The sequence below is a fragment of the Larimichthys crocea genome, chromosome XVIII, assembly GCF_000972845.2.
Source record: "Larimichthys crocea isolate SSNF chromosome XVIII, L_crocea_2.0, whole genome shotgun sequence".
NCBI classification, from domain to species: domain Eukaryota; kingdom Metazoa; phylum Chordata; class Actinopteri; family Sciaenidae; genus Larimichthys; species Larimichthys crocea.
Window position 1 is genome coordinate 20,302,159 of NC_040028.1, and position 18,958 is coordinate 20,321,116.

Here is an 18,958-nt window from a genome sequence, read left to right on the forward strand (position 1 = left end):
CGTCTTCAATATCACGTCTCTCCCTCCCGTGGAAGGAGGAATGTTTTCTGTGAGTTATGAAAAGCTGCAGGGGGAATTGATCTTCATTGAACTGGAGAAGTTTGAACTTTGAACAAACAAAACAAGACTGCAAAAGAACCAAATACAGGGAACATTACTCCATACTTCTTTAAACAATCAGCAACAGGCACGGCTGTATGTCAGTGGTGTGTTCAGGTGACGGTTTGTGTCGGTGGGTAGTCGTATGGCAGCAGGCCTGACATCACATCACATCGCCCTGTTTGTTTCTCGTCCTTAATTCTAATTATATATGTCTAGTTGTAGAGTTTAAACGTGTTCATAGCTTGGCACATGTCTGCAGCAGGACCTATAGATGATCTAACATGTTGACAACACATGAGATGAAAGTTAAATTATTATTAAATGTTAAAAGTTTGTTATACAGTCGTGATGAAGTGAAGAAAAGCTCGATTCATGTAACGCACAGTGCTATTCTTCTTCTTCTTCTTGATGGACGGCAAAGGTAGCTCACCTCCGTCTTTAGAGAAATTATCAGTATTGGAGCAAATTTGCATATAAATGAACAATGATGAAGTGTCAGTGAGAGAGGATGATTTTGAAATGGAGAAATGTGGAGTGACAGAGCACAGAGGGACGGATTAAAAACACAAATATCAAGTTATTTCGAGTGGCGCAGGAACAAGATTGTAAAGCACAAACATGAATACACGAGTACGCTTTGATGAAAGATGTGATGTGAAATACATGATTTATATTCTTAGGCTGCAAAGACACCCTCTCTGTTAATAAATGATAGATTATTTGTTATTTTCCAGCCCACATGTAGAAGCGCTCTGCTCCTATTGTTAATTCAGGTCGTGTCACATCCTGTTAAATCAGATGCTGGCCCCTCTGGACCGGTGGAAGACCAACGAGGACCCAAACAAAGCCGGAGCTAAATTAGCTGTGGCGGTTTGTTGTGGATCCCCCAGACAAAAAGATGGAAGACACAGAAGCTTATTTTCCTTATCAGGTGTTTAGTTTGCTGAATCTTTTTAGCAAATGGTCAAATTTCCACTTCAAAGAGCGGCCGGGCTCTGCAGCTGACGGTTACCATGACATTATTTCCACGAACTGATCTGATATGACGTCCTGTTCGCACAGTTCATGGTCGGCATGGAGAGCATGCATCGTTTCAGTTCATTGGCTCATTCATATTTCCCAGTAGAATCTTCATACTTCTTTTTCTTTCTTCTTATTTTTTGAAAAAGCTCTTTCCGGTAAATCTGTGCGAACTATTTTGGTATAAATGATCAATTCCTTAATGTTAATGTGGCTGAATTACAAGACGTTTCCGTCCACATGTGGGACAAACTTTAAGAAAATGGTTTGTTATGTGAACATGAGGAGCTGCTGGATTGAGTGCCATTAAACAAGTGCAGAAGAAGAAGGTTTAATCAAAAGAGCGCCACCCACAGGTTTCTGAAGCTCTGCTGTGATTCCACCTCCCATCTGATCTAAAGATTCATTTGTGGACCTTTATACAAGCCATCTGTAACCACACCCACCTGTCAATCAAAGCGTCCCCGCTCTTAATCCTGCATAACGTTAAGCCTTAATATAATGTGAACAGGTGAGTTGTATATAAATTCACCCTCAGTACAGTTGTCATGAACGGGGAAATTAGCTACAGAGACCAAAACTGTTTTTTGTACCAGGCTGTAAACATGTTTATTTCTGCTGTGAAGTTGGACATTTGGACATGGGGACTTATGGAGACTGACTCACTTCTGGAGCCAGCCTCAAGTGGACGTTAGAGGAACTGCAGTTTTTGGCACTTATGCATTGGCTTCAGTTTACCGACACAGAGGTTGCAGCTTGCTAACAACATTTTTCTGTGTATCTATCACATATTTTCTCAGCAACAACAGTAACATGTGCAGCACCGGAAATAGTACCGTATGTAATTTGAGGTTATAGGTTTTTATCTTATTCCAGGAATTACTAGTGCAGTGAGGCATTTACTATAGATACTGCACAATTACCTTGAGGGGTCAGCACAGCTCTCAGCTCCAGTACCTGCTCTCGCGGAGCCAGAAAAACGCGGAGATCCATCTACATAATTAGCCACAGTAGAATTTTCACAATGCTTAATGTTGGTCATTTCTTCATCCTCCGGGATTGTTGGTTACACAAGATGTTTGTTCTGCAAGGTGACAATCTGTTCCACATAAAACTGCATCGGACAGCATACTAAACAAAGAAGGAGTTGTTCATTATTGTTCTAATGATCAGTTAGAAAGCACCAAACAGGCCGTGGAGGAGGGAGAACATCAACGCCAAGCGAGAGAGAGAGAGAGAGAGAGAGTCGGCTGGATAGGGAGATAGAGATGGACTCGTGTGCAGAGTGGGTGTAAACTGAGGAGGAGAGAGAAAGAGAATGAGAGAGGCAGAAAGTTATTAAGAGTCCTTATCCACATATAGATCTTTGAACGTCTTCCTGGCCTGCGAGAACCCTGCCGCCCACCCAACATCTGATAATTACACTTCATTAGGAGAGCAGGTAGTGATGAGAGAAGTGAGGGTGACACCAGAGCCAGTGAGAGACGTGGAAGCAGAGGAGAGAGAGAGGCACACTGAGTTATATGCTGCTGTGAAAGGATAATGGGAATTTGATTATGGGGGGAAAGAAAAGCAGGAGCTGATGTAGATGACTCGTAGGCCGTGATTGTGATTGTGTTGTTTGTGTGGCTCCATAGGTGTTTATGCATGAATATGGGTAAATGTATAGTAGCTCAGGGGTCTGTATTTATTGCCACGGTAAGATGGACAGATCTGCCTCGACACGGAGTGTAATAAGGTTTCTAGAGACGTGCACACACATCCTGTAGCTTGACATTCCTTCCTTGCAGCAGCCATACAGTACCTATGCCCCACACACACACACACACACATCATGTGATGTAGTGTTAAGGCATCAGCAGCAGAGTGAAGGAGCGCTGCAGCTTACAGTGCTGCAGTAAGATTCACTACAGCAGAGGCCTGACAGCCATGTGGGAATGCGTCCATATGGAAACATCCTTTACAGTGCGGGCTTGTCCGAGAGTGGCTGAACAGAATCGCTACTTAAGGTGTGAAGTCCCCGAGGTGCAGGGAGGGATCCTGTATTTGTGCGTGTAGATGTGTGTGTGCTGTCAGCAAAGAGTGAGGGAGTGAGAGTGAGAGGTGAGGACTGCAGTATTCCTCCAGCACAGGCATCGATTTTCCGGGGCCCGGCGTGGGGATGTGGCAAATGTCAGCCTCTAATTGAGTTGATAAAACCGTTTTGAGTTTCAGACGTAAATATGGTTTCCACCACAAAAGGCCACTGCATTAGACAACTCCCCGGCGGGGGGTCCGAAAAGGAAAGGTCTCCTGATCATCATCGCCGTCGTGTGCTTACACGTGCAACGCCCTCACACGGGGGAATAACTCCTGAGACTTTTCTTTGACCTTGATGAAGAGATCAAGGAAAAACGTGAAGGAGAGGTCATAAGGAGTTAGGAGAAGACGACAGCACTTATGGCAAAGATACATGATCAACAGAGATGTACAGTAACGAAGTGGAACCACTTAAGTACTAAAATGCAGTATCTGTATTATTTTTTTCCCCAACTTCTACTTTTACTGCACTACATATTTTTGATGAATTTAATACTTTTACTCGGATACATTTTTCATGTGCTGAATCGTTACTCGTTACTGTTGTAGCGTCCAGCCGGACACGTGATGAACGACGAGGCGTTATTGAACAAACTGCATTTATTGCTGAACGGTTTGGTTCCAGGACTCGGTGACTGTCGGCCGTAACCACGCCAAAAAAACAACAGAACAGTCCCGGTCTCACATCAACCTCGCTCGTGCGCCGTACGTCATACACCTGACGCAGCCAGGTGCGCTCTCTCACCTGCTCCCGCATTCATTCAGACGCATTCACAGACCATGGGAAATCACAGAACTCTACCATGAACATTGTAACACTGTAACATTAGAAGTTGTGCCTTAACAAATATTTGAAACTTGTACTTGTACTTGTACTTTTACTTGTACTTTTACTTTCAGTACTTGAGTAGCCATTTTTTACATACTTCTACTTGCAATACTTAAGTACAAAACATTTTGAATACTTTAGTACTTTTACTTAAGTATGGTGTTTAAAGAACACTTCAACTTCTACTCAAGTCAGTTTTTTGATATAGCACTTGTACTTCTACTCCACTCCTTTACTCCAGTACTTTATACATCTCTGATGATCAATCAGCAACAGTAACTTTCATGATGATTGGCAGGATGTCACAGAAACAGTTTGGGATTGTAGGACGCCATTACCTCCTTTCCTTTCGTAAAGGATTTCCCGGTGTGTCCTATCCTAAAGGAGTTAAGAAAGGAAGCATTGAAGCTCCTTTCCTTAACAGCTCTTATCATGACGGATACGTTAACACTTCATTTCACTCAGTTTGCAACCTTCCTGAGCAGAAACCTGTTGGACTGGTCTCTTTGTTTCCCTGCGAATCAGGATACGAGCTCATTAGAATAAACAGGTTTGGTTGAGGCAGGGAGGGAAGAAGTGTGAGAGGAAGACAAAGGTCATATCCATTAGAGGCGCAGAGGATGAATCAAGCAAAGGCTGAATAAGCCTCTGACGTCCCTGATGATTAGCCGATTGATATGCAGCGAGGGCAGAGGACTTACCTGCTGCCTTCAGTGGAAGTTCCAGTTGTCTCTCATGATTATCCTGCATTTAACGCCTAAACGTTCAAAGGAGAAAGATGCACGCAATAAAACCCAATCCTGCTGTTCCTTAAACAATCATGGAGAAGATTTTTTTTTTTGATATTTGAATAATCAAACCGTAAAACTGAATAAAACACAGCTCGTCTTCAACTTAAACTGTTAATAGTGTTAATCAGTGAGATGCTTAACAGTTTTTTTAATCAAGTCTGAAGATACGAGGCGTGCACGTGAACAAATATGAGAGTGTGTGTGTGCGTGCGTGTGTGTATCTATAGGGGCTCTGCTCTCATTATTAGCGGTGATAATTAGACGGGGTTTCACACATTACACCCTGCACACACACACACACACACACACACACACACACACTTTCTTGCTCTCACATTCACAACAAAGCACGCACACACACACACACACACACACATTGGCGCCTAAGCCTACTGGTAATTAACAGACATAATTAGGCAGACACGCATTCATATAGGGAATGCACACTCATGCAAACACACACAAAGACACACATTACTTCCCTGGTAATTAAGAGTATTAATTACAAGCATAGCTGTCCCTGTGAGGCTCTGTATCACTCACAGACTGGCACACAGCAGGCTTTTTATTACTCTATCTCATCACACCATCACCACTTTTCTGTGTGTGTGTGTGTGTGTGTGTGTGTGTGTGTGTGTGTGTCTATCTCTCTGGTTACTCATGCCCTAATACACACCTGCTGGATAAGCAAATGGTAGCTAATTAGTCAGAGACTGATATCTGGCCACAGGTTAACCTCTGCTAGCTCGGGAGCTGAGTGAGATCTGCTCGCTTCAGAACCAGAATAGACCCGTGTGCCCGAGGCGCCGTGCCACTGTCTTTGATTTGTCAAATGTCCTTTCAGAGTCCCGACACGTAAACATTTCACAAATTAGAGCCGGGAGACAGTTTTTTCCATCTGTAGCCGGCTTGTGATTTCTATCTCCAAAATGAACTACCACACTTTTACTGGAGTGTGCACACTAATCTAAAGGTGGACTCTCAGTCCAGTGCAGAGTGGAGTATCTTAATCGAGTGGCCTGCAGTGCTTAAGTGAGTGGATGATAACTGAACTAGCCTGTTAGCTCGAGCCCAGAAAAAGAGCCTACGGGAAAGTCTCCGTCCACAGAGCTCTTATAGACGAGGAACTCACACACACACCTTGCTTCGGGAGCTCGAGGCGCATTCCCAGTTAATGGACTAGGAGTGAACTCGTTGGCACTGGCTGCTGCGCTGCACCCTCAGCACTGACATCATTTATGGAGATATCTTCCAGTTAATTCCAGACAAGTTTGCCGTGGTCGTGTGCTTGCATGTCAGCGTCAGAGCTGTCTCTGTGGAGGCTCAGGTGGCACACATGCCTCGAATGTAACACAGGGAAAGCAGCAGGGCTGTGGGTGTTGCACAGTAATATGACAGAATAACATAATAGCTTACGGACAATATGAAGCAAAAAGACAGTGGACTACATTAATATTCATGCAGTATACACCATGGGAAAATATATACATGCTGACTTTTTATTATTTGTATTGCTTTCATTATCTTTTATTATCTTAACTTTTCATTTTTATTCTCGTCTTACTGAGTTAACCTTGTTCTCATCGTGCATTAGTCTAATCAATTTTTAACATCCTATGTTTTATCAATAGCTTGTAAAACACAAGGTGCCATAAAAATAAAGTTTGAATAGTGTTTTATTGCTAATAAAGCTATTTAATTGAATGTCTTCTAATAAATAAGAAGAGGGTTGTTGTGGCTGGTTTATGGCGTTGTATTCTCATAGATGCATTATGCTGCCTTATTGTTCTGCTGTAAATCTAATGTCTCCGTGTTCTGTGTGTACATGCTCATGCATATTTTATTATTTTCTAATCGCTGATTTCATGTGTTGATGAATGTTTCTCTCTGTGTGTTCCCCCGCAGTGGACGGCTGTACAGACTGGTCAGTGGACTACTTAAAGTACCGGGTGCTGCAGGGTGAGCCAGTGCGGCTGAAGTGCGCTCTGTTTTATGGTTACATCCGGGCAAACTACAGCCAGGCGCAGAGCGTGGGCCTCAGCCTCATGTGGTACCGCAGCTCCGGCCTGGGCCACAGCGACTTCGAGGAACCCATCTCCTTCGACGGTATACGCATGAGCAAGGAGGAGGATGCCATCTGGTTCAGACCTGCTGAAATCCAGGACGCCGGCCTCTACTCCTGCGTCTTACGGTGGGATGATGCATGTTAGATAAGAAGTAACACTGTGTGTGTGTGTGTGTGTGTGTGTGTGTGTGTTGTGTGAGAGAGAGAGAGAGAGAAAGTAAACTATAAGCCATGTGAAGCGTGGGAGGTTGGATGCATAGACAAAGAGAGACAACTGAATACACACACACACACACACACACTCAAGTACACACACGTTGGTGGGCTGTTACAGAAAACCTCTTCCTAACACGAGATTCATAATTATGTGGCAGTAACTTATTAACCTTTACAGTGGAGAACATCCCTCAATTAACGGCTCATTGCAGCTCTTCATTTCACAGAGTTTTTAATAAACTCCGTTAAAGGCCTCTTAAAGAGGCTTGCAGGATACACTGAGTGTGACCGTGTGTGTGTGTGTGTGTGTTTGTACACAGTGATACCCCAGCCTGTACTTCATTACATTACTGCACTCTGTAAGACTGATCTGGCACAGACGCTTTCAACTGTTGGCTCACCATAAATGAATAATCGTTGATTATTGACACCAAAAGAAGGCTGCCCATGTTCCGATGTTGTATGTGTAAATGAAATACACACTGCAGTGATGGAAGTACATTCACTAAAGTACTGCACATGCACACAGTTTTCAGGTACTTGTATTTTACCAAAGTAATTCTATTTTATGATGCTACTCCTCTATTTCAACTACAATTATACTAATACTACTATTACTACGACTATTTCTACTTTACATCTGGGAAAACTACAACAGCCACAAAGTATTATTTCTACTGTTAATACAGCTACTACTCTACTACTACTAGTGTTACTCTATTTCTTCTTCTACTACTACACTACTACTACATTCCTACTAGAACTGCTACTTGATTGTGTCTATTGCTACTACTACTGCTCTGTTTGTTCTACTACCCTAATACTCCTTCTACTACTACTACTCTTTTCCTTCTACTTCTGCTCTACTACTACTCAATTTTGTCTCCAGCAGTATATAAAGTGAAATTAGCTCCACCTTCATCAGCTGTGACATTGAAGTAAAATGCATATTGATTATAATCCAGTAATATACTGTATATATATGATTTTGAGTACTTTAAGTACAGTTTGATGCTGATACTAGTGTGTGTATATATATATATATATACTATAGTATTTAAAGGATTAGTTGTAACAGAGTACATTGTACTATTGTTACTTTTAATTCAGTAAAATATCGTAGTACTTTTTGTAGTACTGCCATAATACTGTCATTCTGTCGAGCAGCACATTTGTAAAAAGCCGTTCCTCAGTCTGCTTGCGTTGAGCTGGGGATATTTCCTTGATCAAAACGCTGTGAGAGATTTTCCTCTGAGCTGAAATCAATTGTCTTTTTGTTAGCGGGTAAGCTTTTGAGGCGCACACTTTCACACATATGACCCAAACACTCTCACCTGAAACTCCCTGCAGGCAGAGAGAGGAACAATCAGCCTCCGTCTCTTCATACGGTACACGCGGTCGGCCTTCATTCAGACAGGCGGCAGACATCTGAATGATGCGTAATATCATAATAACTCCCATTGACATCACTGAGGATGGACAAATATTACACCAGCAGACTTTAGAATTGAATCAGGGCCTCTCTGACATATTATCATCAAAGACTGATACAGTAGCCTTTACAGCAGGACTGATGCTTTCATATACAAATTACTTAATATGTATCTAATGAACTGGCAGCTCAGTGTGTATAGCAATCCCAAACCATAATGAGTTACTCGTTTGTAAGAATGTCATCATTAATGCATGCAATTAAAAGCGCATTACGCACCACTGGAACTGCATAGCATTTAAGGATGAGCATGCACAGTATGTGTCATATTTCACAAATGTTATTTCCATGTAAATTAGTCCTGAGACCTAATTCAGTGGCAGCGATCACCTCCGCCTCTCTCTGCGTCATGTTGTCATAGATGGTTTGCTTTTCTCTGAGTCTAATTAAGATTTGATTGTTTTGTTTAAAATGCTAAAAACTGGGAAAACAGTCCGTCATTTAATTGCAGTTAAAACACAAAGGCAGTATCTATCATATGTAATTCTGCACTCCATAGCACCAAGACAACACAGCACAAAGCAACTGTTGTGTTCTTTTAATATACGAGCAGCGATGTCCGTCATTAGCTGCTCAGACTTGAAGAGATTGGTGCTTTATATGCAAATGATTTTCATAGCTGAAACTAGTTTGAGCTCTGATCTCAACAACATGCAGGTGTGTCAGCTGACACGTCAGCACATGTTGGTTCCACCCATCTTCAAACTGCAGATCACCTTTGTTCTTTTCTTTGGAAACCAGTGAGTTCAAATGTATTACACACGTTTACTGTAAATATTATACAGCATGTAAAGTAGTTCAAGTTTGCACAACCACAAACCTATACAGCAACAAGACTGGCTCCAGAAGAAGTGAGTCAGTCTCCATAAGTCCCCATGTCCAAATGTCCAACTTCACAGCAGAAATAAACATGTTTACAGCCTGGTACAAAAAACAGTTTTGGTCTCTGTAGCTAATTTCCCCGTTCATGACAACTGTACTGAGGGTGAATTTATATACAACTCACCTGTTCACATTATATTAAGGATTAAAGTTATGCAGGGTTAAGAGCGGGGACGCTTTGATTGACAGGTGGGTGTGGTTACAGGTGGCTTGTTTGAGCAACCAGGCGTCATTCAGCTCCGCCTCTATAACCATTTTTAGATTAGTCGGGAGGCGGCGGAGGCAGGACCGCCCAGACGGAGACGACCAGAGCGACCACACGGAGCTTCACAACGGCACTTTGTCACGACTGCATCCATGTTTTCTACAGTCTGTGGTGATCCATCTGTCTGTTCTTCTTCTTCACTGTCAGTCACCTTCAGTTCAAACTCAACTTTATTTGTCACTTTAACCACGAGAAAGCAGCTCAGTGAAATAAACAGGGTGAATGCAGGGAGTTCATTTAGAGACATGTTCAATGAAAACATGAAGACTTGCAGTCTGTGTAATAAATCCTCTTTATTGACTGAGACACAAACTAAATGTTGTTTCTTCATTGAATCTCACATATGTACAAGAAAAGAATGAATCATCTCCTTATTGATTCTGATCATACAAACTAAAGTCATCATGAGCAGTGATAGCCTCCATGGCTAAACAGACACAGGAAGGAGCGCCACCTAAAGAAACTCAAACATTTACACAACCACCAATGAGAAGAGGGCAAAGTACCGCCCACAGTGTTTGATTGACAGGTGAAGAAATGCCACAACAATCAGCTGTCAGCAACAATGATGGAAACAAAACAAGCTGAAGACATGAAACACAGAATTTAACCCTTAAATGACTTCTGTCTATTTGACTTCACACAACTCAGCAGAGGATCCATAATGAATCCCAAGTCCAGCATAGAGAGGCTGAGTGAACGTGGTCTGGACTCTGTGGAGGAGAGTCATGGTTTCAGAGACGCTGTAGAAGGACAGAACACCTGCACTGTGATCCAGGTACACTCCAACTCTGGAGGACCAAGAACCTGAGACGGGAGTTTGGACTTTGTTGTACCAAAAGTCATAACCGTACATGTCACAATGTAACATCCAAGATTTGTCATTGCGTCCGAAGAGACATTCATCTGCTCCGTCTGCTCTGCTGATGTTCTTGTATGCGACTGCAACACCAACTTCATCTTCTCCCCTCTCCACCTCCCAGTAACAACGTCCAGTCAGACTCTCTGCGCTCAGGACCTGAGGACACCAAGTGAATCTGTCTGGGTGATGAGAATAAGACTCAGGATATCCCATTCTTGCCACTTTTCTGTTCCCCTCAGATAATGACAGCTCCGTGTTTGCTGTGTTTGGATCCAGTGTGAGTTCACGTGAATATTTTAAGAACTCAGCTCTGGTCTTGGGCTCTGGTTCTGGTCCTTGCTGCGCCATTTCTCCTCTCCGCGTCGACGACTGTCTGAGTTTTACTTCCTCAGAAATGAAACTAGTTTAAGCTCTGATCAAAACAACATGCAGGTGTGTCAGCTGACACGTCAGCACATGTTGGTTCCACCCATCTTCAGACTGCAGATCACCTTTGTTCTTTTCTTTGGAAACCAGTGAGTTCAAATGTATTACACACGTTTACTGTAAATATTATACAGTATGTAAAGTAGTTCAAGTTTGCACAACCACAAACCTATACAGCAACAAGACTGGCTCCAGAAGAAGTGAGTCAGTCTCCATAAGTCCCCATGTCCAAATGTCCAACTTCACAGCAGAAATAAACATGTTTACAGCCTGGTACAAAAAACAGTTTTGGTCTCTGTAGCTAATTTCCCCGTTCATGACAACTGTACTGAGGGTGAATTTATATACAACTCACCTGTTCACATTATATTAAGGCTTAAAGTTTTTACCGCGTTAAGGAAAATGTGGTTATTTGTGGTACTGCAGGAGCTAACGTCCACCACCTTTTAAGATCTCAAAGGTCTTTGACCGTCATTGGTCAGATTGGGATGTTCGGTATGAGATGCTTTGAGAATGCAACCATAAAATTTGCCGGTAGTGATGCCAGTTAGACTTGATGTAAGCACGATCAAATTAAAGCTGATAAAGCCACAGTCATTGTTTCAAATCCAGTGTGCTGAAGTGCAAAAGCCAGCGTCACAAAAAAATGTGTCACTGCCCTAAAACCTCCTGACTGCAGAGTTTGTTCCCAGCAGCTCTGGGCGTGTTGTGTACTATCTACAAATGTAGGGAAATCCCTCTGTGTTAAGTTTTCACTGAAGCCCTCCAGATGTTTCTTTTTTCTCAGAAAGAGATATGGACTAACACTGAAGTGTGTGCATGTGTGCGAATAGTTATCTTTGTCCTTCTCTGTCTGGAGATTTAAGTCTCATTATCGCCGTTTTCACGTGAAGGTGACTTCATTCACGCTGTAATCTCCCTGTGCTTTCTCAGCGCTCACATATTTGCTCTTCCTCTGCCTCTCTTTCCTCTCTGCATATCATCTCTCATAAGGTCTGTGACATCGATTCGGATCCATCAATCTTTCTTCCTCTGCCTCCTCTGCTCCGTCTCTCGTGCACACACACTCCCTCTATTTTTCATCCGATCAATTATTTTAGAATCATTTAAATGAGTCTGTGATGTGGAGTGGGTAGAAACCACGTGTGTTTCCTTCCCGTTACATTATCCAACATGTGGGATAATAACGTGTGGAAAATTACAGCTGCAGATTAAAATCCAAAGCGGCTACACTCGAATAAAATGTGACAGACGCGAAAGACACCACAGGATGCATCGACCCCCGGCTGTCCATCAATCAAACTCCACCGCTGACACCTTCTCACAATGCCACAGGCTCCCCGCTGTGAATATTTAACATGTAGAGATGTCTCCCTATTGGCTCCCCGGGGATTTTAATGGCTCAGGTGCATGACTGTGAGAGGTCATTCCTGATCATCTTCCCATTACATCAACAAGCAGGGGGGCGGTTGACACTGTAGGTGTGCATGTGCATGTACACATGTGTATTCACTTGTGTGTAAACAAATATATTATCTAAGCATACTCTGTGAGCCTGCGGCATCACATCTTCCCACTCCATGCCTTCCAGATAGGAGGCATCAGGTCGATAATGTTAGATTTCAGCACCACGAGGGCACACCTCTGCTGGAATATCTTCCTACAGCATCTTCCAGGTGCCCTTTTGGTCATCATCTATATTGAAGAAGTATACACAATCTTTTTTTTCTATTCTCCTTCCCCCATCACTATCTATACCCGCACACTCCCACAGCTGCACGTAGCCACATTTGTCTTTTAAGCATGTGCGTACATGACTGCATCTGTGTTTTATGGTCCAAGGGAGTCAGAGGTGTTTATGTGAGAGAGGTGACACCCTTATTGCTTCCATAACCCAAGTAGATCATATGAAACCTCGTCATTTACACTGAATGGGAGCATCTGGTGAGCCGTAAATGTAATGTAATGAAATGAAATGAAAGCCCATATGGCTGTACGCACACCGACCGAGTGACTGACCAAGTCCGATCAGGCGGCTGAGGATAAAAAGACGGGCAGACGTTCTGGAAGCATGTGGACTTTAAATTAAGGACAACCATCATGCCACAGTAATGATAGATTACAATGTGCTTCCAGTTTTGTGGAACAGTTTGGAGGCCTTCCCTCTGCCCGTCCCTCTGGTACGCTGTCCAAAGTTCTTGATAAACTTCAGTATATACAAGAACTCCATGTCACCCAACAGACCTCCCGTCTAATCTATAAATGGGCAAAGACGTGGACATCAGGGAGACTCAAGACTGTCAATCAAAGCAATCAAATGGGGGCTTATGTAGATGGACTTGTTCTGTAGCCACCTTCAGTGGCTGTTTGAGGAGCTGCAGTTCAAAACAAAGCAGAGAAACAGTCCTGCGTCTCCCACAGAGAGCAAAAAAGACCCGCAGTGAAGCACAAGCCAACGTTTCACACTCCAGCTCAAAAAGACGCTGTTCAATGCAGCTACAGGGCCGTCTTAGTGTTATTGCATCAGGATGACATAAAATTGGCTTGACGTTAATCTAGTGATAGATTGATGAAGTCTTGTTTAATAAATCAGACACTGATGGTTCAATTTTTTTCTGTGGAAATATTTTGTGCCGGTCGGGATGCACTGCTTGTTGTCGTAGGGAACACCTCGGCACAGTCTCCTCTGCTGATGGGGGTTGAAATGACGGTGCCTTTGATGATGGCAATGATAATTATGACAACATTAATAACACAGAGAGGAACAGAGAGAGCGAGAGAGACATCCTCCTCTGCTAGCTAGTGTACATCAGAGGTGAAGCGTGCTGATGGTTGCTAGGAGACGGGAGGCGGGATGCGGGGGATGGGGGTGTACTCACTGTGATGACCAAGCAGCTTTCTTCTCCGTCATGTCGTGAGACCCTCTCAGCGTTTGTCTCTTCTCTGATTAGCATTCCCGGGCCCCGGCTGACTACCCCCATAAATCCATTAGTGGTCGTGAGTGTGAGTCATTGACTCGCTAAAGCTGCTGAACGCGTCCTTATTGCTAACCTCACAAACGGAGGGGGTGGAGGAGGGAGACGGAGGAGGGAGGCAAACATGAAACTTGTTTGAGTGTCTTATTTCCTGTATTGTAACGTGAGCGCCGTTAATGAAGCAGCGTGACACGTGATGAAGACGTTCTCGCTGACCTTGCAGCAGTAAAGACGGATCTTTATCTCACTGTACTTGTCGTTCTCCACCCGCAGGAACTCCACGTACTGCATGAAGGTGTCCATGTCCCTGACTGTGGCGGAGAATGACACAAACCTGTGCTACAACTCCAACATGAGACGAACCGAGAAGGCTGAGCTCAGCAAGAGCAAAGACATCCTCTGTCCTGACATAGATGACTATGTTGAACCGGGCAAAGAGCCGGACATCACCTGGTACAAGGTGGGTGAGCTCTCTGACCCAACATCGTGGTGATTGTGTGATTGTATTTATCTTTATCATTTGTATACGTGCCTGAAGGTTTGCTGATGATATTTTTCTTGCGTCTTGAATACTATTATTTGCCATGCGTAAAGGAAAAGTAATCAGGGGGAGTCTGTCTTTGTGATTATACGACCGGGGAATATTGGTGAACGGTTCATTGGTTTGTTTTCATCTAATTTCTTTGCTGTTTATGTTTAAAAACCTTGCTGGATACGTGGCTTCACATCACTTAGGCTGATTACGTATGGACGCAGATGATCACAGTGAATTATGTAAGTGCATTTGCACTGTGAGAGTCATCTGAAGAGAACAAGGACCGAGCAGAGGACGTCCACAAAGATGCTTTTCATAATGAACACAAAACTTGTGCGAGGAGAAAATTGTGCGATGTCACTCTCAGCCCTGCAGAATGAGTGGATGTCCTCCAAATACTCCAAATATTCTTTATTCAGCGTGCACCCTCTCCTCCTCCTCCTCCTCCTCCTCCTCTCTCACCTGGGTTCTTGCCTTTCCCAGGTCAGGCACGGCCTGCGGACAACAAAAGTGCATCCCAGAGAAGAGGAGGGCTCAGGCCAGACTAATCACAGGCAGATCAGCAGTAGATTAGCTCAGCCAGGCTCAACCTCTAGATTTTTTTCCAGAATTCAATTACGGCCTGGGTAATGACTGGGAGTGCTGGAACCCAGAGTTATTTGGACCACTGCGGAGCCACGGTGATTGAATTCGAAGGTTGCCGGGAGCAACGGTGGAATAGAATCCACCGAGCCGTCGTTGTCACTGCCAGAGCGCCGAGGCGGCTGGAGAGAGGATCAGGTCATGGAGTCGCTCATTGTGCACAAACACACTTATTCTGCCAGCAGAGACTAGTGTAAATAACATTCCCCGTCCTCTGTGGCTCTGCCGGAGTATTGAATGGAGAATATTTAGTTCAGTGCAATAAACCTTGATTAGATAAGTAGGATAATGGCTTAGGCTTATCATTTTGCTGTATGGAGTTTTTATGTCAGAGTGCCAAGCTGTGCATCCATACCACTTCATCCACTTTAATGCCCGGTGATGTTTGAAAGCTTTTATGCCCAGCTCATACCACTTGAAATCTGATGGATCTAATTCATCGTGAAGCAAAGTGAAGGTCTTAAATTTCATGCCAAGCCAGGCCTGGAATATTTAGGTCCCGATGTGCGGCACACAGTACCTTTCCGTCGGTCTGCTGCCAGTCATCCTGTGCTTCACTTTTAAGTAATTTATGAATAGTGAGGTTCAGGCTGCTGCAGAAGATTGAAGTTTGACCCTGCACGTCCTTCTCAAATGTACAGGAGTGCCGTCCAAAGCAGTGGCGTGCCAGCATCATCCAGAAGAGAGACATTCTGTCCATCCAGGAGGTAAAGGAAGATGACATTGGGAATTACACCTGTGAAGTCCAGTTTGGTGGATTTGTGGTGAGGAGGACGACGGAGCTCACCGTCACCGGTAAGTCTTCAAGAGAAAACATAAAAAATGAAAGTGTGTATTGTGTGTGTGTGGGAAGGACGGAGGTTAATGATGAAGGTATCAGTAGTATAACAGTTGTAACAGTCACTTGGACAAAAGGAATGAATATAACCAGCACACACACACACACATATATATATATATATATATATATACACACACACACACACATCACTGAGCACTGCAGTGATGCCCTGCTGCTGTGTTAATTGCTGGGGGGAGGTTGACTGTGGCCTGGCCTCTATCCCTTCTTCGAACTCAGCACTTTCAGGCCGACCAAGCAGTGCTGAAATATTTAAGGCCATAGGCTAAACCCCTTCACACAGGGAGCTAAAGAGCCAGGACCAAGGTCAGGAGATTTACGGTGCTCCTCTCTTTGCCGTGCACAGCTGCAAGGTGAGCGCACGACAAATAAACGCATTCATTCATTCTTAGCGCGTGAGTGGACTCGGGGGTGAGACCCGGGGAATTGGGTGCTCGGAGCTTTGTGTGTTCTACCAGGTCAACCTGCTCTGATGAGGTTTATCGAAAAGGTCAAACACAGTTTTACCGTCTCCTTTTCTTTCCCTGTCCAGATTGTCCCATCCGTTGTATTCTAGTGTAAATGTGCGTCTGTTCGGTTGTTCTGTGTCCTATTAATCGAAGCCTAATATCGTGTTTTCACTGTGCTCAGTGACGCTGTGGTGGATCAAAATCAGCATTGCTTTGACCTCCAGTTTCTAACAATCATATGGCAGACTCACACTGTACGTGGCTTCATTGCAGTCAGATCATATGAAACCTATTCAATCACAGCACAGCTTAGGGCGGCGTCTATTTTAAATACATAAGATTAATAGATTAATTGATTTCCTGTGGATTCACCTTTTTACTACAACCCTGGCTGCTGGGTCAATGTATTATATTATGTGTGAGTGTGATTTAAGTTAGTAAAATCCCAGTTTATTCCCATAAATTCCCATGCAAGGTTTCCAATTTTGGAAAATTCCCAGGATTTTGCAACCCTAGTTTGATTATGTGTCATATTTAAACACAAGCTGCACTGTCGGAACTTGTTTTAATTTGTTTAAAAAAGCTTAGTGTCCAGGCTTATCTACGGTTTTAAGTTGAGTTGTTGTGTTTTTAATTACGTCATGCACTCACTGAGCGAGAAGCTTTGATTAGTATCTTCTCTGGTGTTTATTCGTGTGTCCGGTCATTGCTCCTGTGTGATCCGTCTGCGATAGCAGTGTGAGAGTCACAGGCTATTTGCTGTCGACCATCTCAGGACGGCGTCCCATTGGTTGAAACTAAAATGTGATCCTGGAGATGTGGCTTCCAGATTGGCTGCTTTTGTGATTGATGGACCGCATCTTATCCCCCGGTGGGGCTCAATAAATGTGAGACAGATTGGAGGAAGATAATCTAGATTTCATTTTAACACCGTTTCCATCACGGTGGAGCACTTCAGTGTTTCCATGATTCCCTGTACCTGAATTAGACAATGGCCTCCAGCAGTGGCTCCATTGGGTTTGACCAGTTTCATTTACTCGAGACAATCTACAGAGCTTGGTGAGAATTATTTCTTATCATTGGTAGAAAATTGTTCTCAATATAATCTGTGGACTTCATCTGTGGACATTGTTTCTTTAAAGACACGTTACTTTGGCGTTTTTGTTCTTCTTCTTCAGTGATACGGACTAAATCCATTTAACTCCATTTATTTATTCATTTTTGAGTATTAAAGGTCCAGTCTGTAAGAGCAGGGGCCTCTATTTTCAGAATAAGGCAGGCATGGAATAATAATATTCATAACTATGATTTCATGCATGCATGAAAATAAGATTTACGTGTTCGTTACTTTAAAATTCTCCAGTGGGAGCGTGTCCTCTTCCAGGGAGGCCGTCATGTTGAAACACCGTGTTTCTACAGTAGCCTGGAGCAGACAAACTAGTGTCAAGTGTCATTTCTTCTTTGCACTCGGAAGGTGAGAGTGATGTGAGGAGATCGCAGACCACTAGATCGCAGACCACTAGATGCAGCTAAATCCTGCAAACACCGGACCTTTAACGCGTGCTATACTGTGTGCCAGTGATCTGTTGTATGTACTTTGGCTTTATCCTTGTGTGTTTGTGAGCCTGTCAGCATGACCTCAATGTTCCATAATGACGATGGACATAAAAACTTTATTGGGTTATAAACATACACAGTTCATGTTGATGACATCACACAGGGGAGGAAGAGGAGGAAGGATGCGGAGAGAGGAAGAGAAAGAAACACCGATGACATGAAAGACGTGTCGTCTCTTTTCTGTACACGAGCCCTGCATGTCGCCGGCATGCAGTGTGAGATATGAATATCCAATAACGCTGGCTGAACAGTGGGAGCCAGAACAATTGAACATATATACCTGGGAGCAGCAAGCGTTCCGATTGTTCCGTGTTCCTAATGTTGTTTCTAAACCCTCCACAGTTTCTTGTACGCCTTTTATGTAACGCTTGCGTGCACACACATATGGAGCGCGCACCCCGTCTCAGGTACCTTGACGCGTGTTTCGCCATAATGAAATGTCAGTAAGTCATCAACACAGAGGAAGTAATTTTATCTGACACAGCTTTAAGGCAGCAGGTTGATGCCGGTATCCCCGCGATTGTTTCTCCTCCTGCAGGACGTGTAATGATTTACATGGAGCACAAACTGAAGACAATGTTCAAACTGACTGAGTGTGACTGACCCAGTGTCCCATATTTATTAGAAAACATGCTACCAGCATCACAATAAGCGCCGGCCTCATTTACCACTTCTGTGTCATCGAGCGTTCTATAAAAATATGCCTTCCTCGACATCACCACAGCCTTATTACCATGCCGGTGGGGTAGCTCGTCTTATAAACCGGAGTATCCTGGTAGAATTAGATTAGCTCACTCTGACCATAGGCTCATTTCCTTTAATAAACCTACACCATCATCATCCCCTCAAGTG

At 43.6% G+C, this 18,958-nt stretch overlaps 1 protein-coding gene across 5 annotated transcripts in view; it reads left to right on the forward strand.

Moving 5' to 3' along the window:
* Nucleotides 1-18,958, forward strand: part of il1rapl1a (interleukin 1 receptor accessory protein-like 1a) — a 153,536-nt gene that overhangs the window by 56,079 nt on the left and 78,499 nt on the right. For all 5 annotated transcript variants that reach the window (XM_019270310.2, XM_019270311.2, XM_027291157.1 and 2 more), the window contains 3 exons: nucleotides 6,727-7,012; nucleotides 14,278-14,464; nucleotides 15,823-15,976. In XM_019270310.2, coding sequence (XP_019125855.1) covers nucleotides 6,727-7,012; nucleotides 14,278-14,464; nucleotides 15,823-15,976 — 627 coding nt within the window. The remainder of the gene's footprint in view (nucleotides 1-6,726; nucleotides 7,013-14,277; nucleotides 14,465-15,822; nucleotides 15,977-18,958) is intronic.